Source organism: Citrus sinensis, chromosome 3 (genome assembly GCF_022201045.2).
Source record: "Citrus sinensis cultivar Valencia sweet orange chromosome 3, DVS_A1.0, whole genome shotgun sequence".
NCBI classification, from domain to species: domain Eukaryota; kingdom Viridiplantae; phylum Streptophyta; class Magnoliopsida; order Sapindales; family Rutaceae; genus Citrus; species Citrus sinensis.
This window is the reverse complement of record NC_068558.1, coordinates 11848860-11874673: the sequence shown is the minus strand read 5'-3', so window position 1 is coordinate 11874673 and position 25814 is coordinate 11848860. Positions and strand designations below refer to the sequence as shown.

General features: G+C 32.1%; 3 protein-coding genes across 8 annotated transcripts in view; 1 reads left to right on the top strand and 2 right to left on the bottom strand.

Moving 5' to 3' along the window:
- LOC102627266 (ankyrin repeat-containing protein BDA1-like) overlaps positions 1-25814 on the top strand; it is a 45728-nt gene that overhangs the window by 2962 nt on the left and 16952 nt on the right. The window contains exon 4 of one of the 3 annotated variants that reach the window (XR_008053007.1): positions 38-974. The exons of 1 other annotated variant lie outside the window; for it this stretch is intronic. Coding sequence is in view for 1 of the 2 variants with exons in the window: in XM_052436854.1 (XP_052292814.1) it covers positions 38-307 (270 nt within the window). In the remaining variant the exon portion in view is untranslated. Of the gene's footprint in view, positions 1-37; positions 1157-25814 lie in introns of those variants that run through there. One more of the 3 variants, XM_052436854.1, reaches the window with a different exon arrangement.
- Positions 1939-4463, bottom strand: LOC112498313 (pathogen-related protein-like). 3 transcript variants are annotated; one of them, XM_052436857.1, is made up of 5 exons: positions 4213-4406; positions 3953-4085; positions 3367-3665; positions 2271-2407; positions 1939-2052 (listed from the first exon to the last, which is right to left on the bottom strand). In XM_052436857.1, the coding sequence occupies exons 1-4, from the start codon at positions 4366-4368 to the stop codon at positions 2273-2275; spliced, it is 723 nt and encodes a 240-aa protein (XP_052292817.1). In that variant the 5' UTR covers positions 4369-4406; the 3' UTR covers positions 1939-2052; positions 2271-2272. The 3 variants fall into 3 exon arrangements, with proteins under 3 accessions (XP_052292817.1, XP_052292816.1, XP_052292815.1); XM_052436856.1 differs by lacking the exon at positions 1939-2052 and adding an exon at positions 2079-2166 and having other exon boundaries at positions 4213-4463; XM_052436855.1 differs by lacking the exon at positions 1939-2052 and having other exon boundaries at positions 2079-2407; positions 4213-4461.
- Positions 1939-25814, bottom strand: part of LOC102626600 (pathogen-related protein-like) — a 43996-nt gene continuing 20120 nt past the window's right edge. For both annotated transcript variants that reach the window (XM_052436860.1, XM_052436863.1), the window contains exon 5: positions 1939-2052. The gene's annotated coding sequence lies outside the window, so the exon portion shown is untranslated. The remainder of the gene's footprint in view (positions 2053-25814) is intronic.

The following is a 25814-nucleotide window of genomic DNA, read 5'->3' as shown; positions in this document are numbered from 1 at the left end:
GAATTTAATTTTTGATTCTTTTGCTTCCATAACGCAGATGGTGAGGCTAATAGTCAACAGAGCACGTGATCAAATAAATGCCCGAAACTCAAAAGATAAGACAGCCATGGACATGGTAAAATTTCATTTGCAAACGAAACCTGAATTTCAAGAACTGAAGAGCATGGTGCGCAATGCTGGCGGTCGAGAAGGGTCCTCCCTTGCTACTGTGGAGATTGCAGATTACTTAAAACGAGGTTTGACATGGCGTCGAAAGATGCTTTTGTTCTTTTATCGCTCATCACTGTCCATTACGGATGAAAGTTGAAATGCACTGCTTGTGGTTGCCGTACTAATCGCGACAGCCACATTCCAAGCAGCGCTTACCCCTCCTCAGGATTTGTGGGGAAACAGCAGCAGCGACACCGACTCTGCCACAAACGTCACCGCAACCAGCATTAATAACAATCGAACCGTCATCCAAGATAGCCAGCGCTATCCACTGTCTTCATCAGGAGACTTTTATAAACCATTCATCTTTGTGATTTCTGGACTTTTCTCATTATCAAATATTATAGCCTTTTCTATAGCCATGCAAGTGATTAATCATCACCTCCCGAATGGCTTCGCGACCACTCTGGTGTATCCTCTAGCCGTCTGTTTTTTCTTGTTAGTGACAGGTACAAACCCGGTATTGCTATTGGCCTTTTTTACAATTATTTTCTTACCTCCGCGTCTTTTAGATATACAACTGGCCTTCTACAAGATTCGATTCAGACGCAGCATCTGGATTTCAGAAGTTTTGGGTCCCGTTTTGCAACATTACCGAAGCTTTCGCAGTGAGATAAAAGCAGCTGATCCCTAGCTAATGCCATGGACAAATCAAATATATCTATCCACTGGGTTGTTGATGATTTTCACTGCTGGCCGTATCTAGTTAGTTTGACATTCCCTGTTGAGTTATATATATTGCTGGCTTTGTTTTGTGTGACAAGGTGTGTTTCTCTGTACCGTATTTTAATTATGAGTTATATTCGTTTGCTTTTGCTTCGTTTTCTAAAGGTCTTGCATGGTTCAGTATTAATTATTCTTGCTGTATCTGATAATTGTATTGTTCATCTTCATGACTCTGAATGATGTTAACTTGTATGGTCAAATCAAATCGTCGGGTTTTTTATGCTCACGCAGACTTAAGGGTAGTAGCTACAATCTTGTGCTAGAGATTTTCTGCTAGTTAAGTTTTGGACGTCTTGTCTTGTAAATGAAAAACGATAAAGAAACTGAATACCAACATAGAGCGATGACAGACGTAACCTGAATAACCGACTGGGGTCACTGTATTTGTGTTTATTGAGTATTTTTCAATTAACAAAGTATTTCTGTCAGCATTCTGCCAATTTTTTCTATCTAAAAATCATTATCGTTGTTCCTTTTGTGTTGGGATTGCCATTTACCCGCTTGAAATGAAACAAAAGCATGCTAACTCATTTACTCATAAAAAGTTGCACTAAAGCTCCATTGCCATGATTAATCCGTTCACAATATTATTTCAAATGTTGGGAAGAAAAATTAATGTTAGGCAACTAGATCTCCAAGCAGTATTTTATTATAATAACCTACAGTTTTATATGTATAAAATGCTGCAACCCGGAGCAAAACGCTCTTCCATTTTCATGGATTGAAAATATAGAATCCACAAAACAGAAAAAACTATAATGAAAAACTTAGAATATTACTTATAATTAGACAGATTAAAAGGCATTTTGGAAAAATGATTCATTGAAAATACAAGTAAAAATAGAGGGTAGACAAAATCTATATTTCTTCCTTACTTTCCTTATCTTGGAGTTCAGATGGCCAACTGCCAACTAAATAAGATTGTTTGAAAACCACTCATCTAAGCCCTTAAGCATCAAGCATCAAGGTGTGTATTGATCGTTATTTTACTGAGAAATAATATTGATCAAAATATTCTTTTTTATATGTTCTTGATTCTGTCAACATCACTAATGCAACTTCCTTTGCTTCGCTTGAGGAGAGGGCCAGTGCTTAAAAGTTGGCAATGGCATAAGTCTGCTACAAGAAATACTGATTCAAAATTCCAAAACACTCACGGCAATATATAATAATGAGTCTGACTCTGGCAATATATAATAATGAGGCTGACTCTAGCAATAGAGTGGAAGCCTACAGATGAAGAAAAACAATCAACAAAAACAGAAACAGAGCAATGAAAACAGACAAGGACTGTGTTTTAATGGGATTAAAAAACCGATACATAGAGCATATACATTTATGTTTTCTTGGGGAAGGGACAGCCTTGAGCTGCTGTTGAATCTTCAATTGATGAACCCTTCAACAGGCCTCCAAAAAGCTCAGCTGGATCATAATAAATCTCAACATCCTCTGCTCTAAGTGATTCATCAACCTATATATCAATTTTTTCATTCATCAGCACGGAGTTTCAATTGATCTAAAAAATAAAAATTGCTTTTGACACTCGAATTTCATTATATTAAGCTCTTGATGAAACTCAGATTTGCAATTTAAAACATAATATAACAATTTGACATTAAAAGTAAGTCGAATGAAAAATAGATATATTTATTTAGTTGGTTCGACTTTCAATGTCACATGTTATGGGCAAAAGTTGAAGTTGGGCCAATCAATCTGAATGGATCACATAGAAAAGATAGTATTAAAGAAGCTCTTGCAGATGATATGCAGCTCACCTAGCCCGAGCTTCAAGAGCTCAAGTCATCAAATCTTATATTTATTGTATAGAGAAAAAGGTTGGCCAATCCATGTCATCAGGACGAGTGATTTCGAATTTCTCTTCCTCTTTAAAAGTGTTTGTTAAAAAAATTCCTTTTACTTCATTTTCAATCTTTCAAAAGAAATCGATTTTCTTGTTTACTTTTTTTTTTTTTTATTGTGAGCAAATCCCCATTTCGTGTTTAGTTCCTATCTTTTCATAATTCAAATTTCTTGATGGCAAGATAAATAAAACTACTAAAAGTAACTCGACTAAATTTTTAAAGGCTTAATATTTATATCATGAGAACACAATCAAACCTCTTTGTTGTTTCAATATACTAATCATTTCTGGCTCCCTCATGTTTCAAAACTCATTAAAACCCCTTGCTATTAGAAAGATTTTGTTGACTTTCAATTTTTTGCTTTTTGTATCTTTTACTGCTCTAACAAGAGAGAGATTATGATAAATTTTAGAACATGAAAAGAGAAAATGATTAATTTTAACAGACAACAGGTAGATTTTAATCATTTTCCTATAGGTTCATCCGATAGAAGCCAAACTATATTTATGTAAAATCTTCAAATTTCACTATGATTAGGTAATTAGTTATATTTTATTTTTTAACATACCTTGAGGGTTCCCAATCCACAAAATTCAACTTTCTCTCCAGTAGGAGCATGCCCTTTAAAAGGTCCTTCAAAGAAACCCCAATGCCTGAACTTGAAAGCAATCAACGGCGGTCCCGAATATACACTCAACACTTCCCATGCAAACCCTCTGGGAAAAGCTGATCTGAATGCTTCGTGCGATGACTCAAAGCTCTCTTCTTCAGCCTTGTAAAATTTAAATTCTTCTGGCAATGAATTTTTCAACAAAGCATTGTAACTTCCAGCTTTAAGCGTCTCCTCCGCTGATAATCCTTCTCTTCCTGTTGCAAGACAGCGTGTTTCCATGGTTAGCATAACAGACAGGAGCGGACCTATGTTGTGGCCTAGGAGACCCTGACCCTAAAAATGAGACTCAAATTAAGATTTATCCTTTTTTTTTTGGGAAAATTTTATAATTTCACCTACATAATAAGTTTGCAATTTCTTCACTCGAACTCTAGTTAAACCAATTAAATTCCTGACTCATCTGATACAAAAATTTTAATTTCGCTCACATCAAGATTCCGGAGAGATTGGATTTGTAACTATTGTGTATATGTATATGTACCATTGACGATGAGCTTAAATTTGTCAGGGTTGATGCTCTTGAAGTCTTGTAAGCGAGTCTTGTGTGTGAGCTCCATCTCCCATGATTTAATAGCATTTTGTACTGTTCCTTCTAAGGATCCTTTTGGCCACTCCTGCACAATTGAAAAAACTAAATAATATTAATACCGAGAATTTTTTTTTTTTTAAAAAAGAGAGATTGAAAAATAAAATACAAGAGGAGATGCTAGCTCATGATCTGATTTGCTTGCATTCAAGCACCTTAGTCCTGCCTTCTTCAAAGAGTTGATTGACAGTATCATAAGTGGGAGGCCTGCCATGTCTCCATTGGATTTTCTCGGCTTCGTCGTGCAAGAAGGATCTGTACTTATCTCTTGCTGCTGCCGTTGAAGCTTCAGCTGCTTCAGCAGTTGACATGATTAACAGCTTTTTTTTATTTTTTTTTCACAGAAGTTAATCAAAAGCTTCCTATTATTATGTGTGAAGAGCAATGAGCATAAGGTGGCGAACAGGTTATAGTGGGGATATTAATTGCAAAATTGATTAATGATAGATTATAGCTGGAAAGTTCTGTAGACTTTGACCCAATATAGTATTTCTCATTAATTATCTTAGATTTTTTTATGTGACAACTACAAAACTATTCTGTCGTGCATTCATGGTAAGTCTGACAGTTGATACAATAATAAGTTTTTTTTATTTTTATTGTTTTCTTTTTTCAAAATATCAAACTAAATTTTTTTAATTAATATTAAACTCGATTTCTTACGTGTTTGTGTGTAAACTCAATTTCAATTATTAAAACTAAAATATTTAGTAAAAATAAAAAGGAAGAATGACACTCAATTTCTCTCTCCCACCGTTATTTTTGGGTTATACCAATTACCTTTGAAATTATTAATTTTTAACAAATTCTCTTTCCTATCGTTGCAGGAATTGCATCGCTGAGTTGATTGTCGTAAAAATTAGCTGTGTCAAGCTGGAGAGGTTCCCAATTTGGATTGGGATGGCGCCCTCGAGCTGATTGGAGTTGAGACGGAGTTGTTCAAGGCTGAGCAAGCTGCAAAGCTCTCTTGGGATTTCACCAGTTAAGGAATTTTCACTCAAGTCGAGGTAGTTCAATTGGTTGAGAGAGGCAATCTCTTTTGGGATCTAGCCGGCGGGGTTGGTTCCTGATCGAACCAGCTTGTTTAAGAACAATAATGAGGTGAAATTAGTGGGGACATGTCCTAGCAAATCAACATACCTCAAGTCCAAACCCACTACTTGATTGTTTAAGTCGCAGGACACACCGAACCACTTACATGGAGTCTCATCACTAGGACTCCAATTACTTAACCCATCATCTGATCCTTTCCAGTTTCTCTTCCGTGAAAGAAGAGCTTCACCTTGTCGGTTAACGGCGTAAGGTGTATTGAGGGAAGAGGATTATAATTGCAAACGACGAAAGAAAGTATTAGAGAATAGAGGGTCCATGGATAATATACAGGCATTACAGCTATTATGCTGCTGCTACAAACTCCAATGAGAGAAACAACAAAACACCAACATAATGGGAGGGTTCCAGTCTAGGGAGGAGGTACAATAACAATTGAAGGAATATAAACCAAATCATGTCTTGAGGGCTATGTCTTTCTTTTTCTTTTTAATTGTATATAAAATTAACTAATTTGAAAGGAATTTAGATCTATTGTAAATAGATATAGGTAATTAAAAACTTAAAATTAACAACTTAATTAATTTTTAGAAATATTTTATTGTTCACTGTTTATCAACATAAAAAAATATTAATTTTTCAAAAACACAATAAATTACAAAAAATAAATGACACGGAGATTTTTACGAGGTTCGGATTAATTAATCCTACATCTACGAGGCAATGCCCAGATGAAAAACAATTCACTAAGTTGAGATGTTACAACCTAAACTTAAAACTCTCACTTACAATTTATCACCATACAGTTTACTCAACCTTAGACTGAATATGCTTCTCTTGAATAATTGCTATCTCTCTTGATCCACGATCCTCAAGACACTTCTCAAAGTGATCAATAGCAATTCTTCAATGTCTAGTGATCCAAGATCCACATAAACTCTATAGAGAGACTGAAAGAAGATAAGTAAATAAATCAACACAAAACTTATGTGCCAAATCCGAATTCTCTAAAGAGGAGGCTAAATTTTACTTCTTTGTTTTATGCTCTGTGTTATGTACCTTCAATTATGAAATATCTCTCTTTCAATAGGCAATAGGGTTTCACAAAAATAGCAAGTCTTGAAAGATTTGGATTCTTTCCAAATAAGAGTTTCTTTCCCTTTATAATTCCTATGGATCTGAATAAGAATAAATATGATTTTCTTGCCTTACTTGTCTCCAAAGAAATATCTAGAGCATTTAATAATTTTTGTGTTTGAACCAACTTCTTAATCTAAATAGATCTCATGCGCCAATTATAGAATCTCATCATTAATTGACTTATTAAATTAGACATTTAATTAAATTAGGAAACAAATATTCCTAATAAATTGGAATCTCACTAAATTAGGAAATTAATGAATTAATCTATAACACCCGTTATTAGCTTTCCTCTTTTACCCTTATTAAATTGGTTAGAATAGTTAATATTGAGTGTTTCTGTGTAAGTAAAACTTATCAATTTGTTTTGAATAAGTTGCGTAAGTTATTAGCTTTAATTTTTTTAAAAAGGAATTTTCTTAAAACTCATGTTTTCTTGCTTTCTATGTTTTTTAAAAGTATTTATTAATTACCACAAGTATTTAAGAGGAAGCCATCTTTTTAAGAGGAAATCTTCTTTTATTTTCTACACTGTTACAAAATCCTAGGAAAATAAAAAGAAAGAAACATAAGTCTTTGGAAAAGGAAAAGAAAGTTTTATAACTTCTTTGCTTGGTGTTTGCCTTAAGGTACTAAGTATTTCTTTGATTTATGTGATTTATTTTTTTTAATTGATTGCCTTTAATTACTTGTAGTATGATTTGGGTAGTATATGTGTGTTTGTAATGTTGTGATGATATGAACAATCTCAATTCTTTGCTTCAAATTGTTCTCTCTATTTAGAATCACATGAATACATTCAGGGGCGGATCCAAGAATTTATATTATCCCGGGCTAAAAAAAAAATTTGTATTTTAAAGTGATCATAAAAATTCATAAGTAGGAAGAAGTGCATCAAATAAGAGGGACATGAAGAACCTTATCCTTATAAATACATGCTCGAAATAAAAATAGTTATAAAAAAGAGTAGAAAACAAAAGACAATTCAAATATAAAAACCTTATTTTTCAATTATGGAATCCGACATTGTAACCTTTAATAAAACATAATTATATAAGGATTAATAAATCAATTAAGAATTTTAAGCTAAAATTAAATCAATACATGTAATTACAATCAATTAAAACTCACAAGTAAAACTTTAATGTTTGAAGTCAAGTACTTAACTACTAGGCTTAAATAAATTAAACTAAAAAATTTATTCATCTTTTAAAATTATGAATATATTGTTAGTCAAAAGTTTCAATAATAAACTAAACTGACCAATAAAAATGTATTTGAGTGCCGTTGTTTCTTTGGCAGGCGCTCTGACTCTCTTTGAAGAATCATATGCTGATGATTCTTTTATGAAAAGCTCCTCCAAATGCTCAAATTTTATTTTCTAACTTACTATTAAATGAAATCTCAAAATTCACATAAAAAGTTTATGAAAATGTTGATAATTGCTATTACATGTTGTTTTTGTAAGCACTTTTAATATTAGTGAAAATTTTATGTTAGATTGACATAATTTTTTTCAATTAGAATTTTTTAAAATAAAGTAGCAGCAACATTTCAGCCCCCTAATGTTTTCAATTTATTCAATAAATGTATAATTTAATCATTTTATAAATTAGTAACCAATTTCAAATGGAAATTAATATAATTGGATTAAGGTCATATTTGAAAATAAAATAAAAACTTTACTATATTATACAATTGATGAAAAAATAAGGGTAATTGAGTTAGGGACATATATGAAAAAAAAACTATATTATTATATAAAATTGATGAAAATATAAGGGATATAATGATTTTTCCCTAATCAGACCGGGCTACAGCCTAGTGTAGCCCATCTGTAGATCCGCCACCGAATACATTTACAAATCATGAAACTAGACATCCTAAGCTTTCCATTGATAGGTTTTGTGTTGAAATCCTCTGAGTATGCAAATTGTTATGATTTTTCGAAGGTGGGTTATTGGTGCTGGAAAATTTGATTTTCAATAGCGGTTCTCAATTCTGGAAAATTTTCCATAAGGTTACACATCTTTAAACATTATGGAGATTCTTTTATCAACAGATCTATGTCTGGTATGATTGCATATTTAATTTCGTGATTTTATTCATTATGGTTAAATTATAAAAAAATCATAGCATGCGGCTGCTGCAGATCTGGAAACTATTTTCCATAATTATAGAAGTTGAAAACATGTAACAGTGTTAGGATTTTATAACAAAATTTCAATCTTTTCTCTGTCCTTAAAAACTGGAATCGCTATTTTTATGCATGTAGAAAAAAAGATAAGAATTTTTGAAATTCTGTCTTGAAATTTTCTGAACATGTTAGATGTTCTCGGAAATAAAATGGTTTAAAAATATTTTCAGGCGTCCAAAAATTATAAATTTTAATTATATGTTTTCTGAATGTGTCTTCGATAATTAGAAAAAAGAAACGGATTATTTGGAGTACTAGAGAATATGTTATGAATTTCCTAATTGGTAAAGGTCTATTGTGGTCAATGCTAGACAATTTTGTTACTTTGGTAAAAGGTCAATATTCTGACTAAAAATTTTACTTGTGCTTATTTTTGTGAAATTTTGTAAGCAATTCTATGCATGTTTAAAGTACCTCTGTAAATTTTCATGTTCTTTCGACTTGTGTATAGGTTATAAAAAAATCAGCATGTGTAGGATACTCATGTTTAAGTCTAGAATATGTATAAGTGTTAAGCGAGTATAAGTGCCTATGATTTAAGGATGATTGAGATTATGTTTAAGGTTAGAGATAATATTGAAAAGAATAATTTTATGATGATTATAGGAAGTGGGTGAGCTTGTTGGTTTGTTATTGAGGTATTGAGTTGATTGCTGCGGATCGAGAGAAGTAGATTCATGCATGATGTGCTTTATAATAAATGCAGTTTATATTATAAGAATTATGTTTAAATGGAAATTTTTACAAAACTGATTTCTAAAATATTTAAATGAATTTTGTAAAATAAAAACACTTTTAAATGAATTTATATAAATATATTTTAAAATGATTTTTTCTTAAGAAGTTAGTTTCTTAAACAAAATGTTTTCTTGAAGAATTTTCTAAAAGAATTAAATGATCAAAGAAAGGTTCTTAAATGTTTTAGAAGACTTTAAATGCCATTTATGAAAGGATGTAACGTGGATTGAAAAATGTTTTGGCTCATAATCCGTAGTAATGTATAAGATGCAAATGTTATGATGTTATGTAATGTTATAGCCAGCTTGCTGGTATGATGTTGATCTTGTGCACAATGATGTTATGAACAATGCGGGGTATAGTACCCTGAACAAAGAACAATGTGGGGTATAGTACCCCGAATGATGAATGATGATGACTACGAGGCATGAACTACCAAATGTTTATGTTTTAATGTTTTAATGAATGTTTTAATGTTTTTAATGATTTTACATAAATCCATCCCTTATCCTAAATGAATATATTATTATAAGATGATATAAAATGTTTAAAGGTATAATGACAAAGGTTTTCAAATATTGTGCATGGATTTGCTTACCGAGTTGATGGCTCACCCCTCGTCTCCAATATTTTGTAGATTGATTAGAGATGTGGCTTGGGTACTTAGATGAAGATTTTTTTTTTTTTTTGTGGATCTTTGGAGTTGCTTTAAAGATTAAATTTGGTTAAACTTTTTATTTTGGATTAGAGACTTTTCTTTGGAAACTTTATTTTAGATATTTTACGTAAGAATTCAGTTGGAGTATGAATAATGATTGTTTATCTTGAGGTTTAATAATAAGAATAAACGATGTGAGGTTTCATTCTAATTTTATCCTTATATTTTCAAGGTAAATTTTTGGGGTGTTACGTAATTTCTATTACAAAATATGCAATAAATAAAATTATAATTTAACTAAAATTACTATAAGATACCAACTCTATAAATAATGGATGTAACATAATTAATACCAAAGAAACCCAGAATCTCCGTATCCAAGAAAGAGCTAGGCCATAATGTTTGTGGAGGGAGAAATGGAATATTAGATGGGGTGTTTTTAACTTTTTTAACATTTGTTTATTTGTTTATGGAATGGTGGGGGAAAGGAGCGTATAACTGTTTTTTAAATTTGAATGAGAAGAGGAAAGAGAGTGAGAGAGTGAGAGAGTGAGAGACAGAGAGATGAGGTGAGTGTCTGAGCAGGTTAAGTGACTTTCGTCTGTATTTTTTTTAGTATCCACCTTTTTATCTCTTTTACATATATGGCCTTGTTGCTCAAAATTTTTCTTGCGTTTTCTCTTGGATTTTACATAAGAAACAAAAAGGAATTGCTCTAAATTATTTGCTTAATGGCACTGTATTGGTGTTGCTAGTTGCACCTTGTTTGGCCAATTAGCGTTGAGGAATCTAAAGGGGCTTTGTCTTGACAGGATTTGGGTGAGTCTGTCTGGTTAATTTATAACTAATAGGATTAAGTCCAAAATTTGGGATCTAGAAATTTGACCCAAACGGTTACTCGCCTTGGCAGGTCATTATTAGACATAGTTAAAAGAGCATACTGGCATTGGTTTAAAGTCCAAAACCACCCTTTTAAAAACAAAAATAAAAATCTACAAATTCTTTTAAAAAGGAATAAAATACCTAAGAGGAGGCTGGCGCCTGGCAGCAGCAGCCCTTGTTCAACAGTGTTGGATCAGAACATATATGGATCTCAAAAATTCATAACCAAAACAGAACCTTTATGCTTATTCAGATTCAGATCTAAATCAAATTAAATATACCATTATCGACTAGACAATATGTTAACCTGCTCAATATCCCCACTCATTACACGATTGTGTGACCTATGACATTATGTGCATTTGTACAATTGTACTATGGAATCTTACATTATTAGTTATTATAAATCATGTCCATTTGCAAATAACATATCAAAATGCAAATGCAATGATAAAATTCAAGATTTATTTGAGACCCACCGAATCAGGCACCATTTATTTTACTTAATTATGTAAGAATCCCCAATTAATGCTTTTGATTTAAAAAAAAAATGAAATATGAGACATCACGTGATGTCGTGGAGAATAGGATTTGGTTTTACTTGATGACCTTTTTATGCACGCATACATACAGAGTCGGTCCACGCATAATGCCTGCCTCGTGACTTTACAGCTGTGCTTGATATTTATTAATAACTGAAAATTATCACTGCACTATTTTTTTTTTGTCTTTTGTATTAATTAGTTACTTTTTAACTAACACCGTTAAATAATTTAAATGAAATGATAATTTTACTCTTAAATTAATTAAAAGATCATTTTATTTTACAAAAACTTAAAAAAATAAGAAAATTATAATTATAAAAATACCCTTGAGTTTAATAAAAAATAAATTCCAAAATTAGAATTTTTATTTTTAATAAAAATCTAAATAAAAATTATAATTATAAAAATAATTACAAAATTTTGGGATTTAATAAAAATCCCCTAAATTATTAAAATTTTGGGATTTATTTTTTAATAAATAAATTCAATTATTTTAATAAAATTTTGTAAAATTATAATTTTTAATAAATAAATTCAATCATTTTTATTAAAATTTTGCTAAATTATAATTTTTTAATAAAAATAATTATTAAAATTTTATAAAATCTAAATTAAATAAAAATCAGCTGAGCACCTTTGTTTGTGATTTATTTTTTATTAAATTTAGGGGTATTTTATAATTATAATTTTTTTATTTTTCAAAGTTTTGATAAAATAAAATGATCTTTTAATTTATTTAGGGGTAAAATTTTCATTTCATTTAAATTATTTAACGGTGTTAGTTAAAAAGTAACTAATTGATATAAATAAAAAAAAATGGTACAGAGAACATATTAAAATTTTTTAATGATTAGATGAGTATAAGACAAAAAAAAAAGTGGTGCGGTTATAATTTTCCTAACTCAAATTATCTTACGAGTACGTCTAATTCAGGAATCTAAGCACGAGAGCTCGCACATGACAAAGAGAAAGAGAGAGAGATTAGATTTTAGTAAAATTAAATGGGGGCAAAGGCAGCCACCAGCCAGCGATTCAGCAGGACAGCGCTTAGTGTCACGTCTTTTATTGTTGATGGCATGAGAATGGAAGAGACGAGCACTCCCCATCAAAAAAGTTGGGTTCCTACACACTTCCCACCACAAGCATTATCATTTTGATTCTCTCTTATATGTCATTAATTCTAGACACACAGGCCTATTCACTCATATACACACCGGCACATTGTGTGTGTGTGTGTTATATCGAGCCTCATAATCTGTTCCTCTATAGAGTTTCTTTTTATTTTTATTTTTCACATTTATTTGCATGCTATTAGGGTCTGCCTACCATGCATCTGGTGTATGTATGGTTCATTTTGACATGACATCTAACCAGCTCAATTGTTACACATATGCCATAATGATTGTAAAGTAACCGGTTATTCCGGTTGAATTCACAATAGTCCTTGTTTGTGTGTTAGTGTTCAAAGTTATTTGCACTCTGTCACAAGTTCTGTCAAAACTGTTGCTTATTAATGTTTCATAGTGTTATTTTCCATGTCACAGGTACTTTTTTTTGGTCTCTTCTTGTCTCAAATACCAAACATAAAGTCACAAATTTATTAAGAAATGTTCCTCACATTTGTACTTGATATATATATTTAACTGAAAATGAATATAGTGTATTAACATGATTTTCTTAAGAGTGGAGCTATTGGCACCCCTGCATTATTCTTACAAAATCTCACTTTAAATAAAATTATAATTAAGAACAATTGAAAATTAAACACAAATAGATTTTTTCCAGCAAATTACTTAATTCATAATCATTCATTTTCAAAAAAAACTTATATATGTTACTTTCTATTTAACTAAAATTAATTGTACAAATTTAGAATAATATATTGTTCTCTTTTGATTTCTTATTGATTAAATATTTTTATACTTAAAATTGTTTTGAAATTATAATTTAAAATATGTGTTATTTCAGCCAATGATTAACACTAAAAACCTTATCACCCATATAACTTTTTAATTTGTGTGCAGACTAATAATAAAATTGAAAATAATTAAAAAAAAGCACAATAATACTTTAAGTTTTAACAATAAAATAAATCAAATGAAAATTGAGGACTTAGAAAAGTGTATCTAAAAAAAAAGGGTATTTTCGAAAATAAAATGAATATAACTAAAAAAGGAGTTTTATGAGGAGATGAGAGGGGTGCCAATAGTCCAAATCTTTTCTTAAATATATTGTTATTTACAAATGAGTATAATAACATTGCAAAGGCAAATAGAATCAACTCTTTTATGTGGTTCTAAATTATTTAACGATAAAATTCCAACATATTTGTTTTTCTATTTTTGAAGTAATATATTTCAAGTCGCAATCTATACTGATATAACTTTTTTTTAGTGGATGGTAGCTGAATTGAAATAAATGGAGAGAAACAAATTGGACTACGTGGAGCGTGAGATTGTAGAGTGGGATTCGGATGCAAGAGGCTTGGAGTTGGTATTGTGAAACTTGATGAAGAAAATTAAAGTGATGTTAACGAAACTGTTCTGAAGGTGGCATAAAAATGTTAACCTCTTAGTTAGTGTTAGGCATGAATATTATTTATTAATTAAATGGCCATTGAACAGTTGAACCTTAATACGATTAAATTTATATTTTTGATTTTTGATTTTTTTTTCACGGAATGGGTTCAAAAAAAAATTGTTTTGATAATTTCACTAATATACCGATGAATTTAGATTAGGCGAGGCTTGATTCACTGTAATATATATGGTGATATTGCATAAACGATATAAAATAAATGCGTTAAGTATAGGGGTGTTCAACCCAATCTTTTATAAAATAGGTTGGGGATATTTTCACCCATTATTTGTGTAAATCCACCCCACTTATAAAAAATATTTACAATAAATTCACTTTATTTCTAATAAATACAAATCAATAAAAATATTTCTATAATTAATCTATTAAATCATTCTGATTTTTTTTCTTGCTTAGGTTTATTTTTTACTATTATTATTTTTTACTATTAAAGTTGCTTTAATATAAGTTCTATTTAATTATTTTACTCTATGACAGAAAGTGATATAATTGTCCAAAGAAATATGTGTTCTTCCATCTAATACTTTAGGTACTTAATTTTGTGACATATATTCTAACTTTTCAATTGAAGTCTAATGATTTTCAATTTTTTACATGTATATAACATAAATTTAATAGTCTAATAATTTACATGAGTATTGATAATAAACACATTATATTAGTTTAATTAAAAGTTAATAATCATACTAATAAAGTAAATTGACCATTTAGAAATAATGAGTTTTATATAGAACAAAAAGAATGTTAAAGTTTAATTTTGGTGTGTTTACCCTTTAAGGGTAAAAGAATCAATTTAAATTTAGAATAAAGCAATGTTACTAGTCAAATGTAATAAAAAAAATTAAAATCTCAAAAAATATTAAGATAGATTTAAATGATTAATTCTTTAGAACTTTTCTTTATTTAAAATTTTTTAAAATAATGTGAATCTTTTATACATAATTTTTAGAAGTGAGTTGGATTTACAGAACTTCTGGGGTGAAAATATTACCACCCTATACTTAATTTTTAGAAGAGAAATGGATTTACATAATTTCTGTAGTGAAATTATCACTACCCTAGACTTAATTTTTAGAAGTGAGATGGATTTACATAATTTCTGTCGTACAAATATCACCACCCTATACTTAATTTTAAAAAGTGATATGAATTTACATAATTTATGTGGTGAAAATATCACCACCCTATACTTAATTTTTAGAAATGAGATGAATTTACATAATTTCTGTAGTGAAAATATCACCACCCTATAAAATATTATACACAAAAATTCATTGTCAATCAATGGCATGCATATTCTTGTTAAGATTTTTGTTTTTTAATTTTTGCATGGGCCATCACGAGAACAGGGGTTGCCTCTTTTTTTTTTTTTAATTCACTTCATTTCATATTTTTTTCTCCGATTTCACATAAACATCGCAGACGCATTTACTGGACCGCCACGTCCTAGTTCTCCCATTGGGTAATTTTTAGGGACCTCCCTTGAGGTTGGCATATTAACACTCAGAGATAATGTATCCACGTAATTACAAGCACTTCCTCTGCCGTTAATATTCAGTTAGTTTAACTGTTAAAATTACAAAATTACCCTTCCCCTCAAAATAATAAATTATTTTTAGGCTGATTCTCCATTTCCATTGAAATTTTCTCTCACTTCCTCTCATTTTTTTCTTGACCTCCAAAAAAAACATATTTGATTTTTGTTTGATTTTGTAATGGGGAAAGGAGGCGAAGATTACGAGTACGAAAAATTATAAGTGAAACAAAAACGAACGAGGATCGCGAGATCTTCCCGACTTGGGCAAAATCAATTGATGAATGCAAAAAGCATTATGGAGTGAGAAAGGACACACTCATTCGGATTTTACTCAACGTGGCCATTATCTTGTTCGTCTTAGAATGGTAGGACGACAAGGAAGGCAGGGAGAAGGAGATAACGGTGTTCGTGGAGCCGTTAGTGATTTTCATGATTCTAATCCTCAATGCTATCATCGGCATTTGGCAAGAGAACAATGTCGAGAAGACTCTAGAAGCTTTGAAAGAGATCTAGTCAGAGCACGCCACAGAGATTCGCGACGGGAGTAAAGTTTCGAAATTGCCTGCGAAGGAGCTTGTGCCAGGAGATATCGTTGCGCTTAAGGTTGGTGATAAGAGTGTCGGCTGATATGCAAGTTGCAAAGTTGATTAGTTCGACTTTGAGAGTGGAACAAGGCTCATTGACCGGAGAGAGTGAGGCAATTAACAAAACAAACAAGATCATCCCTTTTAGATACAGATATTCAAGGGAAAAAAATGTATGCTTTTTGCTGAGACCACTATTGTGAATGGGAACTGTGTGTGTTTGGTTACCCAGATTCGAGTGGAGACTGAGATTGGGAAAGTGCATAAGCAAATTTATGTTGCTTCGCCGAACGAAGAGGTTACCCCGATGAAGAAAAAACTGAATGATTTTGGGGAGGTTTTGACCAACATGATTGGAGTTATTTGTGTTTTGTATGGTTAATTAATTTTAAGTACATAAAGATGAAGATGGTGTTGAGTGTTGTTCACGTGAAAGAGATAGTAGATTGAAATGATTTTGTCTTCTTTTATCCAGTGATTATTACAGAATACTGGTTAATGGAGTAAATTCTTATATATTTATCAGATATCAATGAACACAAAGCTTCACTTTTGAATTCTTTTGAATTTTAAATTTTTTTATACATTTATTCTTATATACAAATCTCATACGTATTTAGATACTAACGGCAGGGAAGGTATTTGTAATTACATAGATACATTCTCTCTGAGTGTTAATACGCCAAACTTAAGGAGAAATCCCTAAAAATTACCCCATGCTATTAATACTTCCTAATTTCCCTTTGTTTCACATCAAGAGTTATTAAAGAAATGACCAAACTCCTGCCCAATTGCCTTTGAAATTATTAATTTATAGAGGCAATGTCTATGCCCAACCATGTGCCCTTCCTACTGGTTAACCATGTTCCCTTCCTACTCGTTTATCAATATTGTGTTTGAAAATTTTAATAATTGGTATTTGATACGTACTTTGTTCATTTATATGAAAGACTATTTCCCAAAAAAGATGAAAAAAAAAATATCAGTGATTTCATGCAAATATAAATACACAATTAGCTTTTCTAAGCAATATAAGAGCTTTTCTATACTTTTATAATTTATAGTGTACTAGATCAAGGTCAGAAAACCTATTACAAAAATGACATAGGAAAATTAAAGCATTATTAATCAAAAGTGCGTTGTGAATATGTATATTAATTGTTCATTTTTTTAAAATTTTGCAGTTGTATGTATCCTTCATCGTAAATCTTGTAGAATTTTACAACCAATTGCATTTGATCCGTCTATTTAAGTTGCATTATGTTTGTTTGTTTGTTTGGATTTCTTTTTCTCTTTTCTTTTCTTAAATAACTGAAATTGAAAGTTTCAGTGTGAGTATAACATGTTTTTGTTTCACTTTTTTTTAATATTTGAATATAAATATCCAATCATTTGTTTTTTTAAATAAAAATATATGAAAACTAATTTTTTTTTATATATATTTGTGTCGCGGTAACTATGGTAATAGATTTTAAATGTTATAACGTCATAAAAAATATATAAAAAATAATTTTTCCTCATGTAACATGAATATCAATTATGCTCGTTGAAGTTTTATAATGTTGCATATATATAATACTATTTTGAAGGGGTTACAAGAGGTCTCAGACTCTCAGGTGCAATTCTTATTCACGCCAAGATTAGGAGCTTAGTTTATACTCATTTTATATTTAAAAATATTTTTTAAAAAGTTGCTGGACATATAGAGTGTGCCAAATTTCATATTTTATTTACAACAGATATCGTACATAATATGATGCATAATCTATAAGTTATATTAAGCTCATGGTGCTGCAAACTCTATTTTCTCATACTAGGTTAAATTCATATCCTAATTTACACTTATGCATATCTAATAGTATTATTATTATTATTATTATTTTACCGTTTTGAATGAGTCCTGCAAATTAAAAGCAAGAGAATTTATTAAACTAGCAGAAGCAAACAATAAAATCAAACAAGGGGCAAAATGATTCTTATCTGTCTCTGTGTAAAATCGAAGCAATTAAACAATATGTGTTGTACGTACCTTTTTGAATAATTCAACCTTGGTGTAGTGGCTGAAAAGATAAAGAAGGATTAGTTAATTAGACAATTGAGATTTATTCGTTGTCTAATTCACTATCAACGAATAAATCATTCATTAAGGAAGAAATTTCGGCCACGAAAAATATAAACAAATTCGAATGAAACAAGCTTTGATTCCTTCCTCTTTACTCGCTGAAACCATTGATTATGATCATTGAAGGGCCACCTCGCCTAATACACAATTGAGATTTTATTTATTTGGATCAAACTTTCAACGGCCGTCCCTGTCTCTTGATTAGGTGATGAAATATGTGAAGCGAACTTGATCACAAATGGCATAATATAGGCCTCATTTACAATCAAAGCATTACGAGCCTACGCCATCATTCTAATTGGTTATATGTGTATATAGTTTAGTCATCATCTTTTAAGATTAAATTGTTGTCCATTTTCACTATTGAATGAAAAAATAAAAAAAAATAAAAAAGAAAAGAATAAGTTGTCCATATTTTGCCAACAAAACTTACTTGAAGCCATTTTTTATGCTTTCCAGTTAACTTCTGATTGAAAGGGAAAACAATCAAAAACCCGCAGTTGGTTTAGTAAATCATAGCATGATGCTCAATATTATAATAAACATGCATATATTTCTTTTTAAATCTTTACCTATTTATTTTATTAGTGAAAAATTACTTAATTTTAATTAAGGACATTTTTATAACTTGTAACAATAGTTTTAACTAAGAACATCTTTGTAACTTGCAATAATTAATTTCAAATTACAAGATAAAATAAACATATCAATACGAATAATGTTGATTCTGATTCTGATTTTACGACTCAATTAAACAACTAATTCTAATTTTCATTCCCTATTTCAATTCTAATTCAATGAACCAATCGTTTAAAAGTCATCAAACCTCATTGCAGTTAAAAGATTTTATTAGCTTTATTAATTTTTAATATGATAAAATCACACATTGATTCAAAAAAATTCCAAGAATAAAATACTAAAAGATAGAAAAAAAAATTGGCAACCAACAGGGAAATTTTGAATATTGCTTTCCTCAGTGAAAACAATTTGAGGAGTTCAGGTATTCTCTTAATTTAAATATACCATGATGTAGCAGGATAACAGAGGTGGAAAAACTGTAGAATAAAACTCACTCACTGGACATGGTTTTAAGTTAAATGTGGTGGTTGTTATCATTCGATCCTACTCCAACTTCATGACATAATAGGCCGTGCATTATTCGAAACAACTAACCACTATGAGATTTTTTTCAATAAAACAATCATCAACATAAGGTTAAGGATAAAGACCTGCTTATATTAATTAAAAAGAAGAAGATAAAAGAACCCATAAGATAAAAATAAGGGGGACTTTTAGTAATCAAAATAGATAATGAAAAATAATGACAACACCTCCGTATTTATAATAAGATAATCCTACTTTCCTAATAAGTTAACTCAAATATAAAATAAAAATTACAATAAAAATAGAAATAAAAGACCTAAACAATACCACGCTAATTAAAATAAAAATATCAAAAAATTTTAAACAATTAAATCGTCCCATATCATAACATCAATGTGTGTGTGTGTAGACACACACAAACCCATATGAGATTGAGAATTGACATATATTCATCCATGGATGCATTTCATGAGCAAGAGGCAAAGAAAACTCTCAACAAGGAGCGAAATTCCCTACTTCAAGTCCGTGCATGTGATACATATCCTACCAGCTTATTGGGGACTAATAAGCTAAATAATATATAAATGAAAAAATTAATAAAAAGACAAATTTTTTTCTAGTTACTCGTAGCATGGGCAGTGATGAGAAGTTGAAGTATCAGCAGACTTGTTTTGTTGGGTTTCAGCAATCGGGGTAAGTACTGGCCTTTTAAAGAGGCCTGCAAATAACTCTACTGGATCATAATATATTTCAACATCTTCGGCCCTCATGAATTCATCAACCTGAAAAAGCTATATATATATATATATATATACCGGTCAAGGATCTTGTATTTATTAAAGTTTGAAAAAGCTATTAAACCATACAATTTAATAACTTCTCTTAAATTTAATGATGTGTGTGTGTGTGTAAATTTAATTTAATAGCAACTAAATCTACTCTCTACCCATATAAATGAGGTCCCAACCTCAAATCTTTTGTTTTTAACTAAAAAAATTTTACTCACAGACTAAATGAGGACATAATTAATAAAAGAGTACTAACTAATTAAAATCATACCTTCATAATCCCAATCACATAAAACTCCACCATTTCTCCCGAAGGAGCATGGCCTTGGAAAGGTCCTTCAAAGTAACCCCAATGCCTAAATTTGTAGGCAACCATTGGCGGTCCTGAATAAATGCATCATGGGATGATTTAAAGGTCTCTTCATATGCTTTGTAATACTAAAACTCCTTTGGTAGTGACAAGCCCTTTCTTCCTACGTAAGACACAATCCAAAGTTTATCAATGTGTCAGGATCTTATTGTTGTAGATTCAACCCCTAATCCTTCGTAGGACACACAAGTGTATAGTGGTAACTCTTTGTGTAACAATGCAGTTATGCCACATCAGTTAGTAAAACAATTAAGACTCAATCACTACTCGATGATTTAAAGACAATTTAATACATGTCAGAAAATCCTAAAATTATACAAAAAGGATTCTGGTTTTATTCTAGTACGTACCATTAACAATGAGCTTGAATTTCTCAGGGTTAGTTGTCTTGAAATCATTTAAGCTAGTCTTGTGAGAAAGCTCCATTTCCCATGACCTTACAACATTATGAATTGTTTCTTCTATTGATCCTCCAGGCCACTCCTGCGATTGCATACAAAATCAACGATGAACTTGTTATGGACTAATTAAGAGAAATATCAACAGAATAATCAATAATGAAAATTAACCTGTTATTTATCTAGCTAGCTTGATATCCACCTTGGTCCGGCCTTCCTCGAAGAGCTTGTTTACTTTGTCGAAAATCAGAGGGCCACTGTGCCTCCACTGCATGCTTTTTGCTTCATCATTTAAGATTGAACGGTACTTATCCCCCGCCACTTCCATATCTTCTTTTATTTTATCCATATTTCAATATTATTGCTGCAAAGCCTAGGGACCGTAGGATATATATATATATGTACATGTGTGTGTACATGCATATGTATATCTACATGTTGTTGAAAAGTTGACAAAACTTGGTGAAAAATTGGCCAATTTGTCAAAGTTGGCACTGACCTTGCAAATTTGACACATGCATGTGGCTAAGCATGCAAAACTTGAAAAGTTGGCACAGACCCTTAGAAATTTGGATGAAGCATGTGGTTGGAATCGTGGAAATTGAAGCCAAAGGAGTTGGTGAAGCATGTGACAGTTTGACAAATTCACAACAATTTTGACAATTTGGCTGCCAACGTTTCAAGATTTGCATACTTAGCCACATGCATGTGTCAAATTTCCAAGGTCGGTGCCAACTTTGGCCAATTTGTCACCAAGTTTTGTCAACTTTTCAACAATTCTCCACCTTGGCGAAAATTTATCCAAATCTGAGCCGACTACCAACCAATCATCATTATCTAAAGTGGCTGTATCTCTATGACTGTCTACGTACCCAAAATTTGGGATCAAACCAACCGTAGTTCAAAATTCCCGAAGGATTTGAATTAGTTTCAAGCAATGTTGAAACTTAACTCCAGAAACTACCTTTTTCAGCATATCTGATGGATTATCTTTGGTATCGATCTTTCTCAACAACACAACACCGCTCTCGATAATCTCTCTCACATAATGATATTTCACATCTATGTGCTTCGTCCGAGCGTGATATGTTTGATTCTTTGCAAGGAATATCGCACTTTGGTTATCACAAAAGACCGCAATGTTCTTCTGGATTACCCCTAAATCACCTAACAAGTCTTTCAACCAGATAGCTTCTTTTACAGCTTCAATTGCTGCCATGTACTCTGCTTCCGTAGTGGACAGAGCAATTTTCGATTGTAGAATCGACCTCCAGCTAATCGGACGTCCACTTAATGTAAATACATAGCTCGTTGTTGATCTTCGCTTATCTAGGTCTCCGGCGAAATCAGAATCACAATACCCAACACATTGTTGACCACAATCCTTCTTGAACAATAACCCAACATCAACTGTCCCATACAGATATCGGAGAATCCACTTTACCGCAAGCTATTGATTTTTACCCGGATTGTGCATGTATCTACTAACAATGCTCACTGCTTGAGATATATCGGGCCTTGTGCATACCATAACATACATAAGACTACCCACAGCACTAGCATATGAAACACGAGCCATGTAATCGCGCTCCTCTTGAGATCTAGGACATGAAGAAGAGCTTAATTTGAAATGAGGAGCTAGAGGTGTACATACTAATTTAGTTTTGTCATCCATACCGAATCTTTCTAGCACTTTCTTCAAATAAGACTTTTGAGTCAACCATACGCTCACATTCTTCTTGTCTCTACGAATCTCCATCCCAAGTATTCTATGTGCATCACTCAAATCTTTCATCTCGAACTCAGAAGCCAGATGCTTCTTTAATCTTTCGATCTCATCTCTATTCTTCAAAGCTAGAAGCATATCGTCAACATAAAGTAACAAATAGATGAAAGCTTCATCTAGTAGTCTTCTAAAGTAAACACAATGAGCGTGTTCACTTATGGTGAATTTCTGCCCTTGTATAAATTGATCAAATCTTTTATACCACTGCCTTGGCGATTGCTTCAGTCCGTACAAAGATTTAATCAACTTACACACATGATTCTCCTTTCCAGCAACTTTGAAACCACAAGGCTGAATTATATAAATTTCCTCCTTCAAATCTCCATGTAAGAACGCTGTCTTAACATCCAATTGAGTCAACTCTAAATTATATTCAGTTACTAAGACAAGTAGGATACGAATGGAAGTATGTTTTACGACTGGAGAAAAAACATCATTGTAGTCAATACCTTCCTTTTGAGCAAAACCTTTTGCCACGAGCCTTGCCTTATATCGAGGAGTTGATTGATTCAGAGATCCTTGCTTCTTGGTGTAGACTCATTTATTGCCAATAGTCCTTTTCCCCTTTGGTAACTTTACAAGGTCCCAAGTCTGGTTTTGATGGAGAGATTTCATCTCTTCCTCCATGGCTAACTTCCACTGATCACTTTCACTGCTGCGTAATGCTTCATCGAAAGTGTTGGAGATGTCATCATCAATAACTGGAAGTGCATAGACTACCACCATATCTTTAGTAAGCAATCCGGGTTTCTTTATCTCTCTTCTTAGCCTCATTGTTGCTATAAAATCATCATTATCTACATCATCAATTGTTTCTTCATTTTGTGGGATATCAGAAGAAACAACATCTTCTTCAACTCTAGCTGTCACCTCCATAGTTGAACCCTTCTTTGATGTAGAACTAATTGGTACATATGGAGTTGCATCAAATTCCACCCGCTGCAATACCTCTTTGGTCTTGTTCTCCACCTGTTGAGAACTTGAAGCTTTCATCATTGAAACTTCATCAAATGTGACATCTCTACTACACACAAACTTTTTGTCTTCGAGATCCCAAAGCTTGAAGCCCTTTACTCCACCTTTGAATCCCACAAAGATAGCTTTTCTAACACGAGGATCTAGTTTACCATCTTTGACATGATAATAAGCTGGACACCCGAATATACGAAGGGAATCATAGTCTTGTGCATGCTTTCCAGACCACATTTCCATAGGAGTTTTACCTCCAATTGCAGCAGACGATAACCGGTTTAATCTAAACCAGCATTAGATAACATACACCGTACCTTCTCTAGTAAAGTACGATTCATACGCTCAGCCACACCGTTCTATTGCGGAGTATGTCTCACCGTGAAATATCTTTTAATACCCTCGTTCTGGCATACTTGCAAGAATAGATTAGAAGTATATTCACCCCCATTATCAAATCGTAATACTTTGATCTTTCTGCTAGTTTGAGTCTCCACCAATTTCTTCCATTTCACGAAAATCTCTAGAACCTCATCCTTTGCTTGCATAGTGTACACCCACACACGTCTAGAGAAATCATCAACAAATATAACAAAATAATGGCTTCCACCAATTGATGCAATCTTGGTTGGTCCCCATACATCACTATGAACATATTCAAGGATCTCACGAGTATCATAATTAGCTGTACCAAACTTGACCCTTGTTTTCTTGCCTACTACACAATGCTCACAGAAATTTAATTTACAGGTTTTTGTACCTTTTAAGAGTTCATGCCTCATCAGAGTTTGCAAATACTTCTCTCCAGCATGTCCCAGTCGTACATGCCATAGCTTGGTGGTGTCACTGTGCGCCTCAACAACAGTTGCTTCATCAGTTGTACCTCCCTTCAAATAGTACAGATTGTGACGCCAAACCCCTTGCAGAATCACCATAGCCCTATGTGTAAACTTCATTGTGACATCTTCAATGGTAACCTTGTAGCCTTTAACTTCCAAAGCACCCACAGAAATTAAATTTTTCTTTAAAGCTGGAACAAATCTAACTTTTTTGAGTTCTCTGATCATTCCATCAAACATTTTGAGTCGAATTGTTTTTATCCCCATTGTGCGACAATGTTGATCATTCCCCATCATAACTGCACCAGATTCCAATTCGTTGAAATCTGTAAACTATTCCTTAATGAGACACAAATGATAGGTTACTCCAGTATCAAGTATATACTCGTTCGAACTAGCCACGTATGCTGCAGGAGTAATACTTAGTGAATAATCAGAGTCTTCATCTTTTCATACCATGTTTGCTGATGCTGGCTTCTTCTCATCTCTCTTTTGAGCCTTTGGACAATCTTTCCTCCAATGGCCCTTTTCATGACAAAAGGCACACTCGTCTCGAGCTATATTTCTGCTTCTCGATTTGGATCGAGAATTCTTTCCACCACGCTTTTTCTTTTTCTCCATCGCACAATCTCTGCTCACCAAAGCTTCAGACGATGCTCGTTCAGAATTTTTATTATTATTCTGAATCTCAAAGTTAGTCAATGTTGTGCAAACATCTTTGAAGATGATCACGTTTTTCCCATATATCAAGGTAGTCACAAAATGGCTATATTCCTCTGGTAGTAAGTGTAACATAATCATAGCCTTGACTTCATCCTTAATATCTTCATCAAGATTCTTCAAATCAACAAGTAACTTTTCAAATCTTGAGATATAATCGTGCATTGATACCTCATGCTTCATTCGAAAGCCATATACTTGGCTCATTGCATGAAGGCGATTTTCAAGACTTTTTAGAAAGTACTTCTCCTCCAATGTACGCCACAAAGTCATCGCACACTCCTCATCCTTCACCAAGTATTTCACCTCCTTGGTCAAATAAGATCTAATCTGACCACAAGCTTTTTCATTCATACGATCCCAAATTTCTTCATCATACAAGTGTATTTTATTTTTCAGAACAACATCGAGATCGATTTGAATAAGGGCATCCATAACTTCGCGCCTCCACATGCCGAAGTTAATTTTTTCATCAAACTTTTCAACATCGATCTTCTAGCCTCTTATAACAGGTGCTAAATAGCGATTTGACAAATCTCGCCTCCCACCTAAAGTGTCTCCTGAAATAGTCTCAGCAGATCTCTCCCCAATTTCGCGTGAATAAATGCACCAGGAAAGTTCCCAGGAGACTGGACGGGAACTCGGTCCCAATTAAAAACCAAAATCCTTAGACTCTTATCGCCTTTGTTGACAGAACTTTCCAAGACATGCAAAAATACACACTACTTACAA